At 46.3% G+C, this 22896-nt stretch overlaps 1 protein-coding gene across 1 annotated transcript in view; it reads right to left on the bottom strand.

Annotated features, from left to right (window-relative positions):
• Positions 1–22896, bottom strand: part of AR (androgen receptor) — a 139748-nt gene that overhangs the window by 36991 nt on the left and 79861 nt on the right. The window contains exon 3 of the mRNA XM_006125241.5: positions 7602–7718. Within this exon, the coding sequence (XP_006125303.2) occupies positions 7602–7718 (117 nt within the window). The remainder of the gene's footprint in view (positions 1–7601; positions 7719–22896) is intronic.

Here is a 22896-nt window from a genome sequence, read left to right as displayed (position 1 = left end):
CAAAGGGTTGACAGATTAGTTAAAACAACCCTCTGTCTTCTACTTGTAAAACAGGAAATTTGATCTCGAGTCACCATGATGAAAAAGGGAGCCCCACTATTCCATTTTTACCATCACATTTTTGAGCAGAACTGAGATTTGAATGAAACATTCAAACCAGTTTAATGTTTTTAATAGCACATTCACTTTTGTACCCACTGAGGTATGTTTTCACCTTACAAGGACTGCTGGTTTCCTGACATTAGGTGAAGCAGAAACCATACATTTTTACTTCTTACACTTTTGGTCTCTCCTACATCTTGCACCCAGGCAGTGCTGCTTAGTTAAAAGAGGTTGTTTTTAGACCAGTGGTGGGTAACCTGCTGTCTGAGGGCTGAATGTGGCCCAGTGGGGTTCTATGTGTGGCTCATGCAACATTTCGTTTACCACTGCCCATGCACAGAGTTGGTAAATTCTACTGGTTTTCGTCTGCATAGTTTTTTTTCCCTAACGGTATTACAAAAGTGACGTGCACATAAAGCAAGGGCATGTGACGTGAGGTGTGTGCCGACTGCACACAAAATTGTGAGAGCTGTGCACTCCTTCTATATCCATTCAAAGTGCTGCTACACACTGGCACACACTATGCAAGCACAGTTAGCAAAACTACCCTGTCTTGGGAGGCCATCTTTGTTACGACACTCTTGCAGCCCACTGAGCTGAAGGAGGATCAAATGTGTGTCCCATTCACTAGCCTAGGTTGCCCCTCTCTGTTTTAGGTTATGCAACCTGCCTCTCCCCCACCCAGCACAGTGTGATTGAATAGCTAGCCAGACCTTGTGCACTAATGTAGCAGTGAGTGGGAATGAGAGTAAGGAATCATATTTACATTCAGTAATATATTTTCCCTACTTGTCTGGAAGGAATGGATGGTAGGGATTGGGCTGGCTGCTTGCCTCTGACCTTTCCTTCCCTTCTTTTACCTTCTCTGCTTTGTTACCACCATTCTTGCACACACACTACTTGTTGGTGTAAAAGCAGAAGAGGTGAGGCAGGCAGGGTATTAACTGCTCTACTGAGCATGTGTGCATGATGGGGAGGAGGGGAGGTAAGAATAATCTTGGAGATGGGAAAAAAACTGATCTAAATCATTGCTCCACAGAGATCAACAAAACTCAGCCTTTTCACTGATAAGTTCCTTGACTATTTCACAGCAGTCTAGCAATCCCCATCACATATTATCCAACTCAGCAATGGGAAACACTGTGAAATTAACATGCTTGTGTAGCTAACAATCACTAATGAAGGCTCCCACGCCTCAATTTGTGCTATGTTTAATGCTGCCAGTCTCTTTCATTTTCATTATACTATACTATACTATACTATAAGTAACCCTAACTGGCAACTTCCTTGCTTCTGCCTGTTACATGTAACATCAGCCCTGTTTGGGGAGGAGGAGGGGGGTATTTTCTGCCCCATGCTCACTTCAAATAAACATCAGAAGTTTGCCACAAATTAGTTTGGGTTTGAGCTGGTTTTGACAAAGCTTCATCATATGTTTTTCATCTTTTATTCTTCTACGGTAGCTAAACTGGAGACCTGGCAAAAATAACTTACAAATCTTGCACAGCAGAGGCTTACATTTAGTCAAAAAATCAGGAGCAGATACTCATTTACACTAGGCCCTTTCACATTGGTCTGGCAGTGTAAAGTCACCAGAAAACGGGGAATGAGTGGGGGAAAGGCACTTTGGTGTATCTGAAAATATGACCTTCACAGTTTTTACAAAATTTTCCTGGATTAACAAGAATTTAAATGAAGGGAAGGAATGTTTCTTACAATTCAAACAAAAGATTTATAAAACTCAGAACTTAATTTAATACATTCCAGATGTTTCATGAAACTCAACATCACTGGATTCTCACCAGGCCCACTTTCTGGATACCAACCGTAAACAGACTAGATTTACTGACTACGTGATCAACATTAGCTACTCCAGATATTGATGTTGACTCCCTACATGGCACTTTCAGAAAGAACCAGAAAATTAAGCGGCTAGTGCAACAACACACCCTGGAAGAATTATATTAACTATCGACTAGCAATCACAGCAGACAGGGGCAAACTGTGTTTAATGTGTCCTCCATATCACAGCAGAAGATAATGCACATTTTTGTCTCAAAAAACCTGTTGTCACGTGCTCCAGAACTTTCAGCAAAGGCAAAAGAACATGGGACTTAATTTCTCTCTCTTGCTGGTACAGTAGACTTCCGATAATCACTACCTTTGGGAGGTGGTGCCGGATTATCGGATATGCCGGAGTATCGGGAGGTACTCCGGTGGGGGGCTGCGCAGGGAATGGCGCGGCGAGGGGCGAACCCTCCGCCATTTTGCAGGAAGGTGGGGGGAGCCCCATGCCACCGCCAAGAGTTTCTGGGAGGGGAGCAGGCTCCCCACTTCTCAGACTGCAGTAGTTATCGCCGAGCATGGGGATGAGGGGCGGCGCTGCGGGACCAACCCGGCAGCACCCCAGCTGCTCTGCTCTGCCGCTTCCCCAAGTCTGCTGCTTGTCAGTTTCAGCAACGGCAGCAGTGGACTTGGAGAAGCAGTGGAGCAGAGCAGCTGGGGTGCTGCCGGGTTGGTCCCACAGCGTCGCCCCTCACCCCCCTGCTCGGCGATAACTACTGCAATCTGTGGGGTGGGGAGCCCGCTCCCCTCCCGGAAACTCTCAGTGGCGGCACGGGGCTGAGCGCAGCCAGAACGGGGCAAGTTCGGGGACTTAGCTCTCATGGCTGTGCGAGACAAAACGGCAGAGGGTTCGCCCCTCGCCGTGCCGTTCCCCGCCCACCCCCTACCCCCTGGCTGGACGCAGTGCAGGTCCCGGCAGACCCGTCACAGGGGTATAATCTCCTTCCCCTCTTCTCCCATTCCCTTTCCTAGCCGCGAGCGCCCATGGGGCTCACAGCAGCACTTCCGAGTTCCAGTTGGTGCCAGACCATCGGGAGTGCCGGACCACTGGATGCCGGACAATTGGAGTTTTACTGTATTTACTGAACACCAGTAATACCTAGGTCCTGAGACGCTCTCTTCTTCCATGTTCACAGAAGTACGTTTATTTCAAGTTGCACACGTGTCTGAGCTTCAGACCTTTCAGATACTTTCATGATGGCTCCGGTGGATCTTTTCCTGGCATTCCTAGCTGCTTTCAGGGAATTTTAGGGCAATAACCTGAGGTGCAATGTCCTTGGAATTGCCCAATCAGATAATGAAAGTACCTTATACCTCAAGAAGCCACTGCCAGATAAGCCTTTATTAATATAGATAAAATGACATCAGAACTCAAATATAATGGGGAGCTTAGAGCTGCCAACCAATCAGAAATCTACAGTTGCCGATCCAGTGAATGAGCAAGCTTGATTTTTTCCTTCCCATATAAACCCATTTATATGATACTCCTCAAGTGGTCAAAATGGCTGATTTGTTGGCCTCATGCCCTGAAACAGCACCCAACAGGGGCTAAGTTGACCCAGAACCGGCCTGTCTGTTGTGCTTCATTCTTTCCTTAAACGATAGCTGTTTGCACACTACAAAAGGAGCACAGTGACCTGGAAACTAGCCAACTGCAGCAACAGATGCCTTAGTATTTCCTGTGATGCACCTAAAATATTGTTCCCAGATAGCTATAGGGCATCAGCTAGTATTTTAAAAATATCTGCCTAATACAATATCTCCTCAGTGACATTCTCATGATATTTTTATGGGCCCTGTTGAGCTGCATATTTCAGTACACTGAGAAGTTTCTGTGGGAATTTGTAGTTATTGCTTTGCTGCTATGGCAAGTGACAGCTGGATCCAGCGTGACCCTCTCTGAAGTGGTAACAACCCAATGGAACAGCAGGATTGCCACGGTGACATACATAAGAACATAAAAACGGCCATATTGGGTCAGACCAAAGGTCCATCCAGCCCAGTATCCTGTCTGCCAACAGTGGCCAATGCCAGGTGCCCCAGAGGGAGTGAATCAAACAGATAATGATCAAGCAATCTCTCTCCTGCCATCCATCTCCACCCTCTGACAAACAGAGGCTAGGGACACTATTCCGTATCTATCCTGGCTAATAGCCATTAATGGACTTAACCTCCATGGATTTATCTAGCTCTTTTTTAAACCCTGTTATAGTCCTAGCCTTCACAACCTCCTCAGGCAAGCACAGGGGTGGAAAATAATTTTTGCCCAGGGGCCACTTCAAAATTTTTTGAAGTAGCCCTGGGCCACCCTGGAAGAGGTGGGGCCTAAAGAGGAAGGGGTGGGGGGAGCTCCTTTGCTCTCTACCCACTAGGCACCCATGCCCTGGAAGAGGCTTGGCACGCTCCCTCACCCCCAAAGCCTGGGGGTGGGGGAATGCGAGAAGCCTCCTCCCCACAGGGCTGGGGCAGGGTGAAGTGAGACCCTGATTGACGTGGGGCAGGGTAGTGTGCAAAGCGTCCTCCGCGCCCCCCCCCCCCCCCCGCAAGCAGCACATGGCGCTGCTCGTGGCAGGGCAGGAGGAGGCTTCGCGCATTCGCCCGCCCCCAGGCCCTAATTGGCCTGGGGGCGGGGGAGCAGCAGGGCCTCTGTGGGTCGGATCCACCTGCTTGGCAGGCCGGATTGGCCCATGGAGCCCCTTATGCCAACCCCTGGGCAAAGAGTTCAACAGGTTGACTGTGCGCTGTGTGAAGAACTTCTTTTTGTTTATTTCAAACCTGCTACCCATAATTTCATTTGGTGGCCCCTACTTCACCTATTATAGGAACAAGTAAATAACTTTTCCTTGTTCACTTTCTCCACACCACTCATGATTTTATATACCTCTGTCATATCCCCCCTTAGTCTCCTCTTTTCTAATGTGAAAAGTCCTAGTCTCATTAATCTCTCTTCATATGGGACCCATTCCAAACCCCTAATCATTTTAGTTGCCCTTTTCTGAACTTTTTCTAATGCCAGTATATCTTTTTTGAGAGCAGTGAGAGTGAACTGCAACTGTTCTGACCCCCATTCTCGATCCATCAGCCCACACAGGGTAAATAAACAGGAAAGAGGCGCATTCTCAGCTTGAGTTAACTAACACCAAGTAAAATTCTAGTGAAGACAAGGCAGTCTGTCGCTTTCACAAAGGTCAGCAGGTCAAGTTAGGATACATTTGCCCAGAAAAAAAAAGAAAAGAAAATCTAGCGGCTATGCATCTCAGTGCTTGGGTCAATGGACATAGCCCATGCTACAGAGCTAAAAATAGCAATGGAGATGTCCCTGCTCAGACTGTGTGTCAGCGCCTGGCTCCAGGCCAAGTGAGAACAGCTACACTGATACTATTAGTTCCATAAAAGTGAGATCAATGAGTCTTGAGTCACTGACCTGGGCTCTGAGACATGCTGCAATACAGACATGCCCTAAGAAACCACCATGACCAGCTAACTCAGCTGAAAGCTACAACTTGCCTTGTCTTCGCTAGATTTTTACCTTCTGTTAGCTAACTTGAGACAAGACGCACCATTTTCCCCTAGTGAACACAAAACCTTAATGACCTGCAAACAAAACTGCTCTTGTGGACAGGAGAGCTCTATAGCCCGGTCACTTTAATTTCAAGGCCTTTTCACAAACGTTGGAGTGAAATGTGATACAGCCACAGTAGAAGTCAGGATTCCAGTTGCGTACTGAAAAACAAATGCTTGCTCTCCCCTTATTAACAAAGGGATGCTGTCCAGCCCAGATCAAGGAACCAGGAGCATGGGAGTTCTCAGCTAGCTCTGATTCTGATTTACTGGGGGACCCTTCACTTCTCTGTGTCTGTTTTTCTACATGTAAAATCAGAATGCTACTACTTCCATGGCCATGGCACAGGATGATTTATGAGTTAGGGCTTGTCTTCATGTACAGCACTACAGCTGCACTGGTACAGCTGTGCTGCTTTAGTGAAGATGCTCCTAGGCTGACAGGAGAGCCTCTCTCAGCAACATAGTTAATCCACCTCTCCAAAAGACAGTCGCTATGTTGAGAGGAGAAACTCTACCACCAACATAGCACTGTGTACAGGTCAGGTAGCGTTAGGTCGGTACAACTACAACACTCAAGGATGTGGATTTTTCACATCCTTAAGGCATTGTATTTATAGCGATATAAGTCTATAGGATAGACCTGATGGATGTGTTTAAAAAGCACTCTGAAGATGAAAAGTACTAAACTTTAATGCTCTCTAGGTAGGATTAATCCACATCCACCATGTTCCAGAAAATAAACATCAACACACAATACATTTGACAGTTTAAGTGAAAGCATTAATGACACAATTGTGCAATATCTGAAGTCAGCACACACCAGCATGAATCAGCCTCAATGGGGTTAAGGAAAAGCCAATATTTTAGTGACTCATTCTTTTATTTTCCAAACTAATACATAACTAATAATAAGGTGCAAGCACCTCAATTACAGCTCAAACATAACTATAATCTCACCCGCATGGTTATTTTAAAACAGGAGGAAAGGTCACCAATTAGCTAGAGCTTCTCAGGACTCAAAGGGGGTGTTTTCGAAGGCACATTAGGGAGTCAGCAAAAGAGCTGGAGAATTATATGATTGCAAAGGGAGAGGTGTAAAATGAGAAAATTAAATTGAAGCCTAGAGTCCTTGCATATTTACTGCACCTTTTAAAGGATCAGCCCACTTTAAAGACCAGACCTTGAGGATCATAACCCATGCATGTCATGCCACTAAACACACAGACACAATAAAATGCAAACATTCTGAATAGGTAAAAAGTGTTCTGCAATAGAAAACTTAAAACACAGTAAGGCAAAGTCCCTCCAAGAGAAGTCTCTGAAAATGGCTCCTGTTATTCAAAGGCAATAACAATACAACTACAACACAGGCTACTAAGGATGGGGGAAGGCCCTTTTTTGGGAGGATGGAAGTTGGTGAGTTAATGAGAACAAACTCAACAGAAAAACAAGAGGGAGATGTTTGCAATTACAAGCAGCAATAACAATATCTGACTCTGATAATACGTGAATCCTGTGATAACTTTTATAATTCACAAGTAAGCAGACTACAGAAATTTACGGGCAAATAATGAAAACTCAGTGAGAGAAGATATTGCACTCATTTGTTAAAACTTTGCTGACAGGTGGGGAAAGAACTATTATATGGCTGAAACAGAGAGCGTGAGGATTACCAAAGTATGGGCTGAAGAGGTCCTCCTACTGCCTACTTTTACAAAAAAAGAGAGTCCTCTTAACCCGTTGCTGGCCATGACATGGGATTACTTGTTCTCTTTCAATGATAGGGTTGCATGGCACTCCCAATGGGCCAGATGGGCCGAGGTGGTGTCAGAAGCATGTATCCCACATATCAGAGGTCCTGCAAAGGTAACTGGAAGATGAGATCTGTAAACAGAGTGCAACGTGTCTCTTATACGCTTATCAATTAATTGCAAGAATTTAGCAATAGGCAATGTACGGACCCTATGATGAGGGCTGCCAATAGATTAATGTAGGGAAAAATCTGAAAAAGTGCCGCAGGTGTGCATTCCATATATAAAACATATGGGTGCACATGAAAGCATCAAAGTACACTGCCAAACACACACTACCTCCCAGGGTCATCCCTGCTTCGTAGCACTTTCGCAGGCGACAGGAAGGGCAGTTTTTTCTTCTGAATTTATCGATGGTGCAGTCATTCCGGCTGGCACAAAGATATTTCTGTTTACCTAGAAACATTAAAGAAAAAGCAGATGGACAATGATTACTGCATTTTCACAGCTCAGACAGAAGGTACAATCAGCACAAGCTCTCATGTTTTCCCATAGCATCACTGTATGGACCTGACATTGTTCCCACTGAAGTTAATGGAAGTTTTGAAAATTCACATTCCTAGTTTAATTTTGTCTTCTAGAAAGAGTCCCATATTCAGAGCACTGCAGCTCTGATTGCATGTTAAACAGAAAAGGCACCATTTTGACTCCTGGCACTGGCAGTTTCTGCAGGGCATTCCTGATTTGAAAGGATCTTTCCTGCATCTGGCTAGCAGATTGCAGGGGCTATTGTGGCAGCTGCAGTATTGTTGGGGGCTGGCCAACACAATATTACAAGCTCCAAATATGATATTGTCTTGATGAAACATCTCTGACCTGGAGAATGAAATCTGAAAGTAGCAGCCCAAGAGGGCAGTGCTATTAGCTCCCATCAGCCATCACAGCAGGGACTTGGGAACTCTGATCCTTCCTCCACAGAAAAGATGTGCGGTAAAGGCAAACACAACCCATATCTCCATCAGGACAGTGGCCAGATGGAGCTGCTTTCTGTGAGAGGTTAAGCAAAATTGGTGTACACCTCATCTCCTCCCAGTGGAGCAATGATGCTGTACGTTAACTAGCTATTGAGAAAATTAAACATGATTCTTCACTTATTATATTAGCAATGTCTGTTGCTAATTAGCCACTGGCAATACAGTAAAAACTTTGTTTACTGGTATGTTAGGGACCCAGGGGGTGCTGATTAATAAAACATTCTGATTAAATAAGAGATACTTACCAATGGAATACCAATTTTCAAAGAAACAGAATGCAATAAAATGAATAAACTATAACATACTATACAGACAGACGCTCTCCAATCCAGTAGTAATACTGCACTACACAGAGCGGATAATTTCTTGAAGCACTTAGGTGTGTACAGGCTACGTTTTCTGGGTAGTGCAGGGCATACATCTAGATTGCTAAAAATACACTGAACACTTAAAACGATACTAAACATAATTTAATTTATCTTTGATATTCAGAAAGGCACTTCAGGATCTTGCGGTGCCTCAGGGTCATCATTATCAAGTATCGTTGTAGATGCAGAAGGTGTAATGACTCTTATGACATACCCTGGAAGCTGCTTTTTTTAATAAATCCCTGATATCAGCCTGCTTACTTATCTTCTAACTCTTTTGGACATAAGTAGAGTACAGAATGTGCAACTGCACAATGTCCTGAGCAGTTTACTAGTCCCGATCAGAGCCATTCCATCCATAAGACTATTCAGGGTGGTTGCCCTAGGCACTACACTTTGGGGGACCCCATATTTCAGGAGATACAGGCCCTGGGCAGCACCGGGGTTGCTGGCAGCACAATTGGCCCCGCTCTGCTGTCTGCTGGTGTCACTTGGGAGAGGAGGGCTTTTGGGACAGGGCAGAATGAGGGTCAGGGTAGAGTGGGAGCAAGGCAGGGGCAGAGCAGTGGCAGGAGAAGGCGGTGGGGGAGGGAGGCTGTGCCAGGCCCTGCACTACTGTAGGGCCCTGGTCCTGGTTAACAGACTGAAGATTTGCACTGGGAGATATCAGAAATACCAGTCAATAGAGCTTTCTGGTTAGAAATGTGCCAGATCACACAGTTTTTACTGTACATATAAACTGATTTTGCTGGGCTCCATGGCTCCCTCCTTTGCGTGTTCCACCCAAAGCTACCTGATATCATATATCTGTCTAAAGGCCCACTTTAAAGACCATCTTCCAGCCTGTAGACTCTTTGAGTCACAGAGGGTCTATATTTTGTTTTCCACAGTAAGTCATTAGCAATCAGCAAACAAATAAGAGTAAAAAAGAAAGGTACAAAGAAGATAACCACAGAACTGGGATAGAATGAGGCAACAGCCCTGCCTCGCTCACGATACTTCCTCAGCCTCTGTGAAATACTTTGGTCATGGGAAGGGGAAATGGTCTGACTGGATCTGCTCCTTGCAGTCTTTGGGTTAACAGTTATACCACATTCCTGTAGCTCCTCTGCACAAACATCAAACCAAACACTGGCCACATATTTCCATTAACTCTTTATTGATATGGGGCCGAGTGCATAAAAAGGCATGTAGCTGACTCATCCTGGATGTGTTGTGGGCCTGTTGATTTTCAGAGACAGAATTAATAGAATCGCCCACGTTGTAGACTTTGCATTTCAATAGCACATTTAAAGACAGACTGAACAGAGCACTAAGCAACAGATTGTGGAGAACAAACCCGAGTTACCTGGGAGTGACCTGGATGTGATCGAATAGGTCTGTCTAGCTCTAATCACTGTGTGCCAAACTCTGCTTGAGTGAGGACTGAAGCATCTGGCTCAGATGGCATGTATATCAAGGCACAAGAAATAGGCAATCGGAAATGAACTGTAACCATGGCGATGCCTAGCAGGGTATAGGGCCCAGGTGGAGGGTCTAGGAAACCCCCTGCTGCAGGCCCAGTCCCCACATGCCTCTGCTCCACCCCTCCCGACCACACTCTTTTCCCCAAGCCCCACTCCTGTTTGGCCCCTGCCCAACTGCCTTGCACCCTCCCCCGAGCAACACAAGCCAGGGGATAACTAGGGGGTCTGATGTGAGACAGCAGCAGGGGTTAGGCTCCCCACACACTCTCCACAGCCTGCTCTGCTCTTCCAGATGCCCCCTCCCATCCTGCTGGGCTCCACTTCTCTGCAGTAGTGGGAAAGCAGGGTGCCCTGGGGTGGGGTGTAGGGATGTAATAGTATAGTCGATTAACCCATTAACCAATAAGCAAAAGCTTATAGGTTAATGCTACAGACTACATGCATTTCTCTCCCTCCCCCCGCATATGGGTAAAGAGGTCCCTGGCAACATGTCAGGAAAGTAACTGCTCAGTGATGCAAAGTTCCCCCACATCCCAAGGGGCTGAATACGTTGTACATGCAGTATTCATAGCCTAGTGGAATATTTTTAACTGAACCTATCTTCTAACTGTCCTTGCTTAATGTGAGATTTCCTACGAAGCAGTGAATTTATGAATGCCAACAGAGAGCTGAGAGGCCATTATTTATCATAATTTATAGCTGACGTCTTAAAAGCACCATTCTTCAAGTTCACAGGGAAGGGAAGTACTTGTAAATGATAATATTTATCCTGCTTCTATCTTATCAACCTCCATGTCTCAGTCTTGAGACATACCAAGAATTAACTTTCTCTCAGTAGCAATGTGTTGTCTATTGCTTTACATTTTGCTCTCTTGTCAAGTCTGAGCTCATTTGGTAGATCAGATTTATCTGGTACACTTCAGGCTCTGACCACCCAAACCTGGACTAATCTCAACAAATGAAGAAGCTGTACATCCAGTGTACTAAGCTGTTGTGGAGGCACAGAAAATTATGCCTGCTCAAATTTCACCAATCGTGGTTTACTCTGAAATCCCCCACACCTTGGCTTTCAATGCCACTTAAGGAACCCATCTTTTGATCCATCCAAGCATAGGTCTAATCTAGCAGCTTTATTAAAGGATTCACTTTTGTTGCAAAATCACATCAACAACCTGTAATCAAAGTGTCATGTAAGAATTATGAGGTTTTCTGTTATAATAATAATAATCTTCCTTATGAAGCCTGACGCGAGGCTGTAGCATAGGTCTGAGAACTACAATACTGTTAAACTCCATGTAACTGCCCTTATTAGCATCAGGTAGGTTATAGCACCCCAAGAGTATGGCTGCCAAGAATGGAAACATAATGGGGCTGGAATGCATTACCTACAGCAGGTGATATTTCACTCAATTCTTTTAACACCACAAACTCATCAGCTCTCTCTCTCTGGCTCCTCGCGCCTCTCTCTCTCTTATTGTCACCTTAAGGGACACAGAAAAAAAAAAACCCTTCAGAAGCACAGACCATGCAAAATCCCACAGAACTCCAATTCTAGCCTCTTTTTTAGCAATTAAACTGAAATGGCTGGATAATGTTCAGCCTCAGTAGAAATGGGGTTATTTCATATTATTTGTGTGGGTGTGTGATGAGGAGCCAAGCACTGAGTTCATGCTCTCCCTGACAGATCTCCTTGTACGAGTTAATCAAACAAGAATGGATGCTCTGCTTCCCAAAGCATTGACGTGGGGAATAGCAGAATAGCTCGTGTGGACACTTTGCTCTCTTCCCCACAATTCCTTTCCTATGGTGAAGATGGACACAAACCCCGCCTTTGAACTCACCAATATTACCAGGGTCTGAAAACAAGATGGAACCGGGAGAAACAGGAATCACATGACACATATTCAGGGCCAACTCAGAACTTCCTACCTGTGTTTTTCAGAGGGGGCTCCAATACTGGTTCACCCCTTGGAAGGAGTCGCCCAAGGGCAGCTCTCTCTAAAGTACTATCTGGTTCTACCTCTTTGCAGTTTGGCTCCTGCTCCGCCCCTACCATTTCCCTAGTCTAAACTACAGTGTCTTTGCTAAAATAACAGCTAAAAACCTTAGGAAAGCCAAGTCTCTCTCCCCACAGGGACATTAGCAAAGAAATGCAACAAGATAACTACTCAAGACACACAAGGACGTTCCAGGGTCAGATACATCATTATCAGAACTTTCTCTCTGGCTAACCAGACACCAGCACAGCGCTAACCCCCCTCTTTAATCGAAACACATAACAGCTTCCGAGGCTGTTTTTTCTGTTACAAGTGTTCTCACTTTCCTCACTTAGCATCTATGGGGCTCTGCATGTATGTGTGAGGTAATACCACCAAAAGCAGTAGGAGGGCTCTGGGGATTGGTAGTGGAATACAGAGCTTCTTAGTCAGACCACCTGCAGTCTGATGTTTCAGTGGTCTACTTGGAATGAATCAGTGGCATCAACCTAATTCCTTAGGGGATTAGGTTCACTTCAAAACATATTAACATCACCGGCTGCTACTACTGGTCACTCTGTTGGGCAGACTCTTATCTAGCTAGATATATAATTACATACAACTGTGCATGCTTTAAAAAGCACCTGTACTAGATTCTGTTTCCTGCCAAGGGATTTAGGTAGACACTGGGCTCATCATTTCAAGTCAATTGTTGATTGAGTGGTCAGGACCTGCTATTCTCGCTGGGACAGCTGGGTTCAATCCCCACTCACAGAAGATTCTCCCTTTTTTACCTGGATTGCAAAGCTTTCTGTTATATGTGCGTGCACAAGGAGCTGCGGTTTCTAGTTTTTACCCTATACAAATAAAAGGGCTAACTGTTCACATACCTGTTACTTTTTCACAGGGACCTGCTTGTGTCATTTTGACCTGGAAGGCAGAGCATTTTTATTTTTTTAATTAACAGGGCACCCTAAACTTCTCACATCTGGGAGTGCCATGGGTTAACAGCTCAGATGGTGGGCAAGAAACCATGTTTCATGTCATCTGCTCGGCCTAGCTAAAAGCAAACCTGGCAGGTTCTAAACTGTCTCCTGTCCCCTCCTACTTGGATGGATGATGAACATAACTGAGGGTATGTCTACACTACCCCCCTAGTTCGAACTAGGGGGGGTAATGTAGTCATACGGAGTTGCAAATGAAGCCCGGGATTTGAATTTCCCGGGCTTCATTTGCATAAAGCCGGACGGCGCCATTTTTAAATGCCGGCTAGTTTGGACCCCGTGCCACGCGGCTACATGCGGCACGGACTAGCTAGGAAGCCTAATCCGAACTAGCTAGTCTGTGCCGCATGTAGCCGCGCGGCACGGGGTCTGAACTAGCCGGCATTTAAAAATGGCGCCGTCCGGCTTTATGCAAATGAAGCCCGGGAAATTCAAAACCCGGGCTTCATTTGCAACTCCATATGACTACATTACCCCCCCTAGTTCGAACTAGGGGGGTAGTGTAGACATACCCTAAGATATTATGAATTTATGTGTGGATCTTATTAAGATGGATGCCAACTAGGGAATCTCCTGTATGTGTATTAGTAATGTTGTATCAGCACTTGTGTTTTCTCTAATCATCTCCGCAAGTATCAATGAGAACAAATATACAACAATTGACATAGAAATGAATCTCTGGATGTTGTTGTGTGATCATGGATCTCATATGTAGGACAGTAGTACAGTAGACCTTTGAATGAAAAAGCACAGGCAATAATGAATAGCGGTTAAAATACAAAAAGCATCTCACATATCTATGTGCCCTTTTCTGTATTATTTCTAACTCTTTTCAGGGTAATTCATTCTCTTTCCAGTTTCAGGAAAACTGACACATTTGCAGTCAATTAAAAACAAAAACAAAAACTGAAAATAGCTTAGTTTTTACTGCTCTTTTTTCCTATTTTCCATTGTTTATAAAACTTCTCAAGAACTTCAAGGCAGGGTTTAATTCTGGAATGGCTTTGTCTTTTTTCAATTTAGCAAATGATTATCTTCTTCCGTTTCTAAGCCATGGAACTTATGGCATTGTTTATCTTCTCAGTGGTGCAACTGCTTCACCAAGGGTGTCACCAAAAGCCTCTGAACAAAGAATTTCATTTAATAGCTATGTCTGCAGAGGGAATGCCTACCATTTTTTGTTATTCCCGTAACAGTAGCTGTTTAACATGTTACACATGCAGGTCCTACTGTAAGGGAATCTGAAACAAATTTGATATTTTTAACAGGAACAAGACACTGTACCAGGCAGCATGCATGCTAACATTATTCGGTACCCAAGTGTATTTCAACAGAATATGCACATACCGTATATAGTCTATACCCTTTTTCTGAGGCTGGATTTTACAGGTAATATAAGTCACAACACAATATTAACTGCAAGTACTGACAATAATCCCATATATGGATTTGGGGCAATCTCTCCCTCTAAAATGTAGATAATAATCCTTCTCAATCTAGGGAATTTAGTGATATTAAATGAATGTTTGTAAAGTGCTCTAAGATCTTTGGCTTGAAAGCTCTATGTCGAGTTAATTTATTGTTGCTATTATACATGTGGTAAGTAGATGTTAACTATTGTTTATTGTAATGCCTTGAAGTTCCAACCCAGACCTAGGGATGTTAAATTTAGATTAATTAACTAATCAAATAGGCGATGGGATTTCCATCAACTACTTGATTACTTGTTAAGGGCACCTCAGTCTTTGAACTGTAGCAAGAGTCCTATTGGGCTCTTGCTACAGTTCAAAAGTAGAAGCCCTTGCAGGGAGCGTGGGGTCAGCAGGACTCCCCCGCTGGCCCTGCACTCCCTGCAGCGCCTGACCCTTGGAAATGTACAAGAGCCCTGTCGGGACTCATGTACATTTCAAAAGCAGAATCACAGTAGAACTGGCACCAGGGGAGACTGCTTCAGTCACTGCTCATGCTGTTTCCCGCTGTGCCTCTACTTCCTGTGCCCTCAGCAGACACAGTGCTAGGAGTAACCAGCTTTTAAGCCAGCTCCCCGCAGCACCAGCTCCTGCTTCTCCCCCCCTGCCCTCCGCTGCCTCTCTCTGATAGAGGCAGCAAGGGGGGAAGCAACTAGTCACATCACTAGTCGACTATCCAATAAGCTTATGCTTATCGGTGGGGCTCGACAAATTATGGAAAACCCTACTCGCCAGACAAAAAAGGGACTCGCCACCCTCCCCCTCGCCCCCAAAAGTGTTTTTTTAACGGCATAAATTCCTAATAAGAATAAGAACAGTAATTACTAATACATTCTTAATAAATATCACACAAGTTATTAATAAATATCTTTTAAACTTCTACCTTTTCCCTCTGCTGCCATGTCTCCTCCTCTTGCTCCATCAGCTCCCCTGGTGCCTGCTGCCCCCCAACCCCTCACCCTCCTCTGCTGTCCAGACTCCTGCCCTTCTCGCTGCCCTCAGCCTTCCTGAGACCTGCCCCCCTCCACCAGCCCTTCTCTCCCCCCTGTGCCCACTCCTCCAGTAGTCCCACTCTGATCAAGTGAGCTACCCCTCCTCATCCCCTCTCCTAACACCTCCCTCTACACACCTGACCTGCCTCTCTCCTCTGAGGCTGGTCCCTCTCCTGCAGGTGTCTGCCCTTCTGCTTCACCCCCAGAATCTCCTGGCACCTGCACCCTCCTGGTTCCTCTCCCTTCCCTCACTGTCCCTGCCCCCTTTGCCCACTTTTTCCCTGATACCCACCCCCTCAGGACCCTCTGCCCCCATTCCTCTCATGCCCCTGTGCCCTCACATGTGCCTTGCTCCATCCCCACCTTCCTCGTGCCCATCCCTTCTTTCAAGGCTTCTCCCAGCACCTCCCCCTCCTCCCTCTAGCCCCCAGTGCCCTTACCCTCTCCTCTCCCAGCATCACCCTGTTTCCCCCTCCCACTGACACCTCCCCTCCTGCCCTTTTCCTCATTGTCTGCACCTGGCCCTCTGGGATTTGTCTCTCCTGAACCCCTGTCCCTTGGTGCCTTCCCCTTTCTTCTTCTTCTTCTCCTGACCTCCTTCCCTTCCCTCCCCTCAGCACAAGCCCCTTCCCCATATTTTTCCCCTCCCCTCTTCACAGCCCAACCCTGCCACTTCCCCTCCCCCAGGGCCAAGCAAAACATCCCCCCCTTTTTTTGTTGTCTTTTACACATTTGCATTTTGCAAAGAGTTTCTTTTGTTTTCATTTTTGTCCCAGCATTTTAGCCCTATAAATAGCAAATAGCATTTTCATTCATTTTTTTCCATAAAGGCAAAGGTGCTTCAAGTGAACTCCCCCTTTCACTCGCTGCTGGGTCTCAGCAGCCTTTTCCCTGCACTGTCCAGCCCCTCCCTATGGACAAGCACCCCTCACTCCCAACCCACAGGGGAAACAGGGTGCAGAGCCAGCACAGAGCCAGCGGGGTGCAGGGAACAGTGGGGGGGAGGCAGGGGTGGCGCGGGGAACAGGAGGCACAGGGGCAGAGGAATGCAGGGATGGGGGAAGCAGCGTGCAGGGTGCGATGGAGGGGGCGCAGGGAACAGGAGGGACAGAGGGATCGGTGTCTAGGGGCAGTGTAGGGAACAGGCAGCACAGAGCTGGGGGGGGAAGCAGGGATCGGGAGGAGCAGGGTGCGGGATGCAAGGGCTGTGCATACCCAGAGGGAGAGCAGGGGATCCGAGGTGCAGGGGCGGCATGGTGAAAGGGTGGCAGGAGCCAGTTGGGGTGCGGGGTGGGCACGGAGAGCCAGGCGGTTGGCTGAGAGCAGTCTCTCACAAGCGAGGGGCTGGGGCCGTGGCAGGACTGGAGCCGGTGGGGTGAGGCCTGGCTCCGCCACGCGCTGCAGCCAGCTGCCGGGGACACGCAGCCAGAGCCGAGCTGCCACAGCCCTTTAAAATCAGCGTGGCCATGTCACGCCAGCGTCCTGGCATATGCCGGCACTCCATCTCCTCGCACCACAGCTGCACGCAGGCAGCCCGGCGCTCAGAATCACTGCAGTTCCCCCTCCCTGGCAGCACTCTGCTCCTCCGCCGGCTGGCGGATTGGATGGGGCTGCGCCGCCCGTAGTGAGGGCTTCGGCCAACCCGTTACAACGGCTCACCGGGCCAGTCCGCCCCTGCACTCGCCAGCTGGCAAAATCTACTCGCCACGGGCAAGTGGGCGTGTGTATTTGTCGATCCCTGCTTATCGGATAGTAGACTAGCCGCTTACATCCCTACTCAGATCAGGCCCGGTAGTGCTATATTCACATAGTAAGAGACCACCCCTTCCTTTAAGAACTCTAAATAACCAAAACTAACAAAATGGTAGTGAAGGGGAGGAAGAGGAAGTATTATCATCACAGTTTTATAATAGAGAACTGAGGTACAGAAGGATTAAATGATTTGCCTAAGGTTACACAGAAAGTCTAGGATTTTAACCCAGGTTGCCTGAGTCACATCTTACTGACTTCCCAAGACTACCTTTCTTCTCTGTAATACAAGTGAGTGTTTCCATACTCTCTGCTAAATGCTATTTCCTAATTTATTAAAGTAACACGTCTCTGATACCCTATAGCCCTGCACTTCTACATAAGAACATAAGAATGGCCATCCTGGGTGAGACCAAAGATCTATCTAGCCCAGTATCCTGTCTTCTGACAGTGGCCAATACCAGATGCTCTAGAGCGAATTAACAGAATAGATAATCATCAAGTGACCCCTCTCCTGTCATCCATTTTCTGCCTCTGATAAACAGTTGGTGACCCCTAGTTCTCATGGTATGGGAACAAGTAAATAATTTTTCCTTATTCACTTTTTTCACACCAGTCATGATTTTATAGACATCTATTGTAACCCCCCCTTAATTGCCTCTTTTCTAAGGTAAAAAGTCCTAGACTTTTTAATCTCTCTTCATATGGCACCCCTTCCAAACCCCTAATCATTTTTGTTACCTCTCTCCATTCTGAAAACTTACCATTTATTCCTACCCTTTGTTTCCTGTCTTTTAACTAGTTACCAATCCATGAGAGGACCTTCCCTCTCATCTCATGACAACTAACATTACTAAAGAGCCTTTGGTTAGGGACCTTATCAAAGGCTTTCTGGAAATCTAAGTACACTGTATCTATTGGATCCCTCTTGTCCACATGTTTGTTGACCCCTTCAAAGAACTCTAGTAGATCAGTAAGGCATAATTTCCCTTTACAGAAACCATGTTAACAAATTATGTTCATTTATGTGTCTGATAATTTTATTCTTTACTATAGTTTCAACTAATTTGCCCGGTAGCGACATTAGACTTACTGGTCTGTAATTGCCAGGATCACCTCTAGAGCACTTTTTAAATATTGGCATCACATTAGCTATCTTCCAGTCATTAGGTACAGAAGCTGATTTAAAGGATAGGTTACAAACCACAGTTAACAGAATTCAGATGTGAAATTATGGAACTTTCAGAACTCTTGGGTGAATGCCATCTGGTCCTGGTGACATGTTACTGTTAAGTTTATCAATTTGTTCCAAAACCTCCTCTAAATGACACCTCAATCTGGGACAATTCTTCAGATTTGTCACCTAAATGCAATCATCTCTCTCTCTCTCTCTTTCTCTCTCAAAATTCTTCCTGTCACGTGAAAGAATTAGGTCATCAGGCTCTCTGGTCACTAGAGAGGGGTGTTGGTGAGCATAGCGAGTAGTGGGCGCAACCCCCAGTACATTAGAAAGACTATTTTTCCATTTTGTTCCCTGACACAAAAACCTGTACTTTATTGTGATTCCAATCTTTTCTGCAATAATGCAATGCCAACAGACTTAAATGTAGACCCTGGAAAAGAAATTGACCAACACAGTTTGGTATTAGGTGTAGATAAGAAATAATCAGAACAGGACAACTCTTAGAATGCATTTATTGACTGTTTGGGTAAATTAAGCAATAAGGATGTCAGAAAAGGTAAGCTTCTCTTTTCCTAAGGCAACACCTATGCTACAGCAGAAAGCCACTTAAGCTATGCAATTCCAGCTATGTGAATAATGTAGCTGGAGTTGGCATACCTTAAATTGAGTTACCGTGGGCTCTACACCATCAGCAGGTCAATGGGCGAAACTCTCCTGTCGACTTCCCTTACTCTTCTCAACTGAAGTAGAGTAATAGGGCCGACCAGAAAGTGACCTGTAGTTGACTTGGTGGGTCTCCACTAGACCCAATAAATCGACCACCAGTGTTTCAATCTCAGAGCACTGATCTGAGCTGTAGTGTAGATGTACAGACAGTCCCCGGGTTACGTACAAGATAGGGACTGTAGGTTTGTTCTTAAGTTGAATCTGTATGTAAGTCGGAACTGGCGTCCAGATTCAGCCGCTGCTGAAACTGACCGCCAGTTCTGACTTACATACAGAATCAACTTAAGAACCCCAGGCGTCCCCAAGTCAGCTGCTGCTGAAACTGATCAGCAGCTGATTCCAGGAAGCCTGGGGCAGAGCAACTCTGCCTCGGGCTTCCTGTAGTCAGCGCTGGTCAGTTTCAGCAGAAGCTGACTTGGGGACGCCTGGGGCAGAGCAGCTGGGGTGCTGCTGGGTTGCTCCAGTAGCGCCGCTCCTCGGCGCTACTGGACCAACCCAGCAGCACCCCATCTGCTCTGCCCCAGGCGTCCTGATTCAGCCGCTGCTGAAACTGACCAGCAGCGGCTGAATCAGGACGCCTGGGGCAGAGCAGCTGGGGTGCTGCCGGGTTGGTCCAGTAGCGCCCAGAGCGGCGTTGCGGGACCAACCGGCAGCGCCCCAGCTGCTCTGCCACAGGCATCTGGAGAAAAGCCTAGTCTGCTGGAGGGGGGGGCGTACTAGCTGCGCCCCCCCACCCCAGCAGACCAGGAAGACGCGGGCGGCGGACCGAGACACACCGCGGTCCCGCCACCTGGGTCCTCCGCGGCTTTGCTCCCAGTCTCCCTGGTCTGTCCCGCTGCCCGAGCCCCCCCGCGGCTTTGCTCTGCGGCTTCCTGGTCTGCAGACCAGGGAGACGCGGAGAAAGCCCCAGAGTACATGGGCGGCAGGACCGCAAGGTCCCGCAGTCCGTGTCCTCCGGGGCAGCCCTGTTCGTAACTGCGGATCCGACATAAGTCGGATCCGCATAAGTTGGGGACTGCCTGTACCCTCTTGTGCAATGCATACTGTCCCTCTGGCCTTCCCTGCTGCCAGCAAGGGTATGACAACACAAGGCCATCCCCTACATGCTAGTGACATATTTCCTAGTGTGTTTTTTTCTGTATCACTTTATCATTCTCTCTGTGCCATTCTAATATAATTGTCACTATTAACGGAATTCTCTTGGCTCATTAGCTGAGATTACAATTAAAACAGAAGTGAAGGGCAAAGAGGGAGAAAAATTATCTAGCCTCATCTTAGAACAAAGATTAATGTCAGCTGGCTAGCCATGCAAGCAGCAGAAATTATTCAACTAAAAGCCTGTTGATCACCATTTACTGCTGACCCTGATGCTTTGATTCTGGAGGAAGCTGCTGCCATCTGTAAGTACATCTGGAATTGTCTTTATAATAGTATAAAAATGCTAAAAAACTATTAAAGTAGTTTTGGATAGAATATAAATCCTCTTCTTTCAAGGTATATATACCAATCTACAACTACCAGGAATTAGAAGAAAACTTTTCTTGGAGACCAGTTATCCTAGAGCTGCTTGCTACAGGGTTTCTCACTCTTTTCCCCTGAAAAATCCAATACTGGCCATTGTTAGAGACAAGATATTGCACTAAAAGAGACACCTAGTCTGATCTAGTCTGACAACTTCTGTGCCTCTGTGTTCCCAAACTATTATTACTCCCATTAAAAAGTCATCAGGAAGACATAACCAATTAGCTTTCAGGATCCAGTAATCTGTTAGTGGTAGTTGATTATCCTTGCAAAGTGACTTTGGTAACTGCTGTGTGTGCAGCATAATTTTAATGCAACTGATGGAAATGAAGGAACATCGTGTTTGAGACAAATATATCAGCAGTCTGGTAGAGCTAGAAAGGCAGCTTAGCTCAATCTGGGAGCGTGGATGTTGGGAGAATAAAAGGGGAATTATAAGAACTAAGAATGTTCCACCTCAGATACAAATTAGGGATGTGAAAGACTAGTCGACTAGTCATTCCTCCCACCCCAACCCCCTTGCTGCCTCTGTCAGAAAGAGGCAGCAAGGAGTGTGGGAAAAAGAGGAGGTGCTTCCAAGTGGCAGCGCCATGTGGAGCCGGGGGCCAGGCCCCGGGCTCCATGAGGCACAGCCGCTTTGAAACGCCTCGTGCAGCCGGGGGTCCCCTGCTGACCCTGAGCTCCATGCAGTGCTGCCACTTTGACAATTTCACGGGAAGCATGGGCCAGCAGAGGACTACTTGAGTCCCCTGCTGACCCCATGTTCCCTGCAGCACTTTTGCCTTTGATGTGTAGCAACAGCTATTGCTACACTTCAAAGGTGGAAGTGCCCTTATCAAGTAATCGATTGACTTGATTGCACTGACTATTTGATTAACCAAGTAATCAAAATGTTACATCCCTAATACAAACATCACCCATTATCACAATGTTTTCTTTAAACTTTTCCATGCACATGTGGAATCAATTTGTTATGTGCACCGAGGCATGTGCGAATGTGCACCACCAGAAGAAACAAAAAAACCTAGCTGCAGGTGCTCTACTAATCAGGTGGGTGGCATGTGAATCTCTCCTGAGCCATCATATGATATGATGGCTCCCACTCTAGGATGGCAAAGAGGAGAGCCAAGAAAAGTAATCGAAAATAAACTGCATTTATTTCCCTTCTGGAAAAATCATTAAGCCACGCTGAGTCAGACACACTGCCTGTGCCCAGAAATGGGGGTCAGTGGCTCGCAATGCATGTCACCCTAGTTCCAGCAGCAGGGAGGGGCCAAACAGGCTGCACACCAATCTTCAAAAGGACTCTGCCAAAAAGTTAACTCAGACTGCATGCACTTTTCCATTGAGCCTCTTCTGCACCATTAGGGCATGTCTACACAACAGGGCTGAAGCTGAAATCAGCTACGCAACTTGAGCTATATCAATTGTATAGTTTAAGCTGAAATAGATTATTCTGTCTTATGGCATGGTCTACACAGCAGGAAGTCCAAGAAAGAGCACTCTTCCTCCGACTTCTCTCACTCCTCATAAAATGAGGGTTACAGAAGTCCAAGTAAGAAGTCCTCCAGCTCGACATTATGTTGAAATAACTGCTTGTAGTGTAGACATGGATTATGTTATTTTGGAATAACATCAGTTATTCTGAAATAACGCTGCTGTGTAGACATTGCCTTAGAGACCTCTGAGAAAAGGATCCAGAGGCAATTGCAGGCAATGAAATTCTTGGCATTATGACTCCAGGACCCTTCTGCCAGGGAGCACTGGGTAGAGGGCACTATAACTGCCCTTCCCCATGGCCTCCAAGCACTGTTCCTTCTACGCTATGTGGCAGCATGGCTTCACAGGTGACTGACTGGGCAGGGCTGATTAATCACCTATGAAGTTGTGCTGCCCTGCAGCTTAGAGGGAACACTGCCCCCAAGCTTTCATGAGGTCTCAAGGAATCTGCATCTTTGGGGAGCAGAACACAGCAGGAGATGGAAGGGATTAAAACAGAATGGTTTGATATGAATTCCACGAAGGAAATCTGAGGGGTCATCCCCTCCCCCACCAGGGAATCTGACACATTCAGGCTCCTTTATGGGGCTTTTCTCTGGGAAAGAGAAATCAGGACTAGGAATATTCTTTCAGCAAATCATCCAAT

Source organism: Pelodiscus sinensis, chromosome 13, assembly GCF_052426305.1.
Source record: "Pelodiscus sinensis isolate ZL-2025 chromosome 13, ASM5242630v1, whole genome shotgun sequence".
Taxonomy (NCBI): Eukaryota; Metazoa; Chordata; order Testudines; family Trionychidae; genus Pelodiscus; species Pelodiscus sinensis.
The sequence above is the reverse complement of the archived record's forward strand: the minus strand, read 5'-3'. Positions and strand labels throughout refer to the sequence as shown.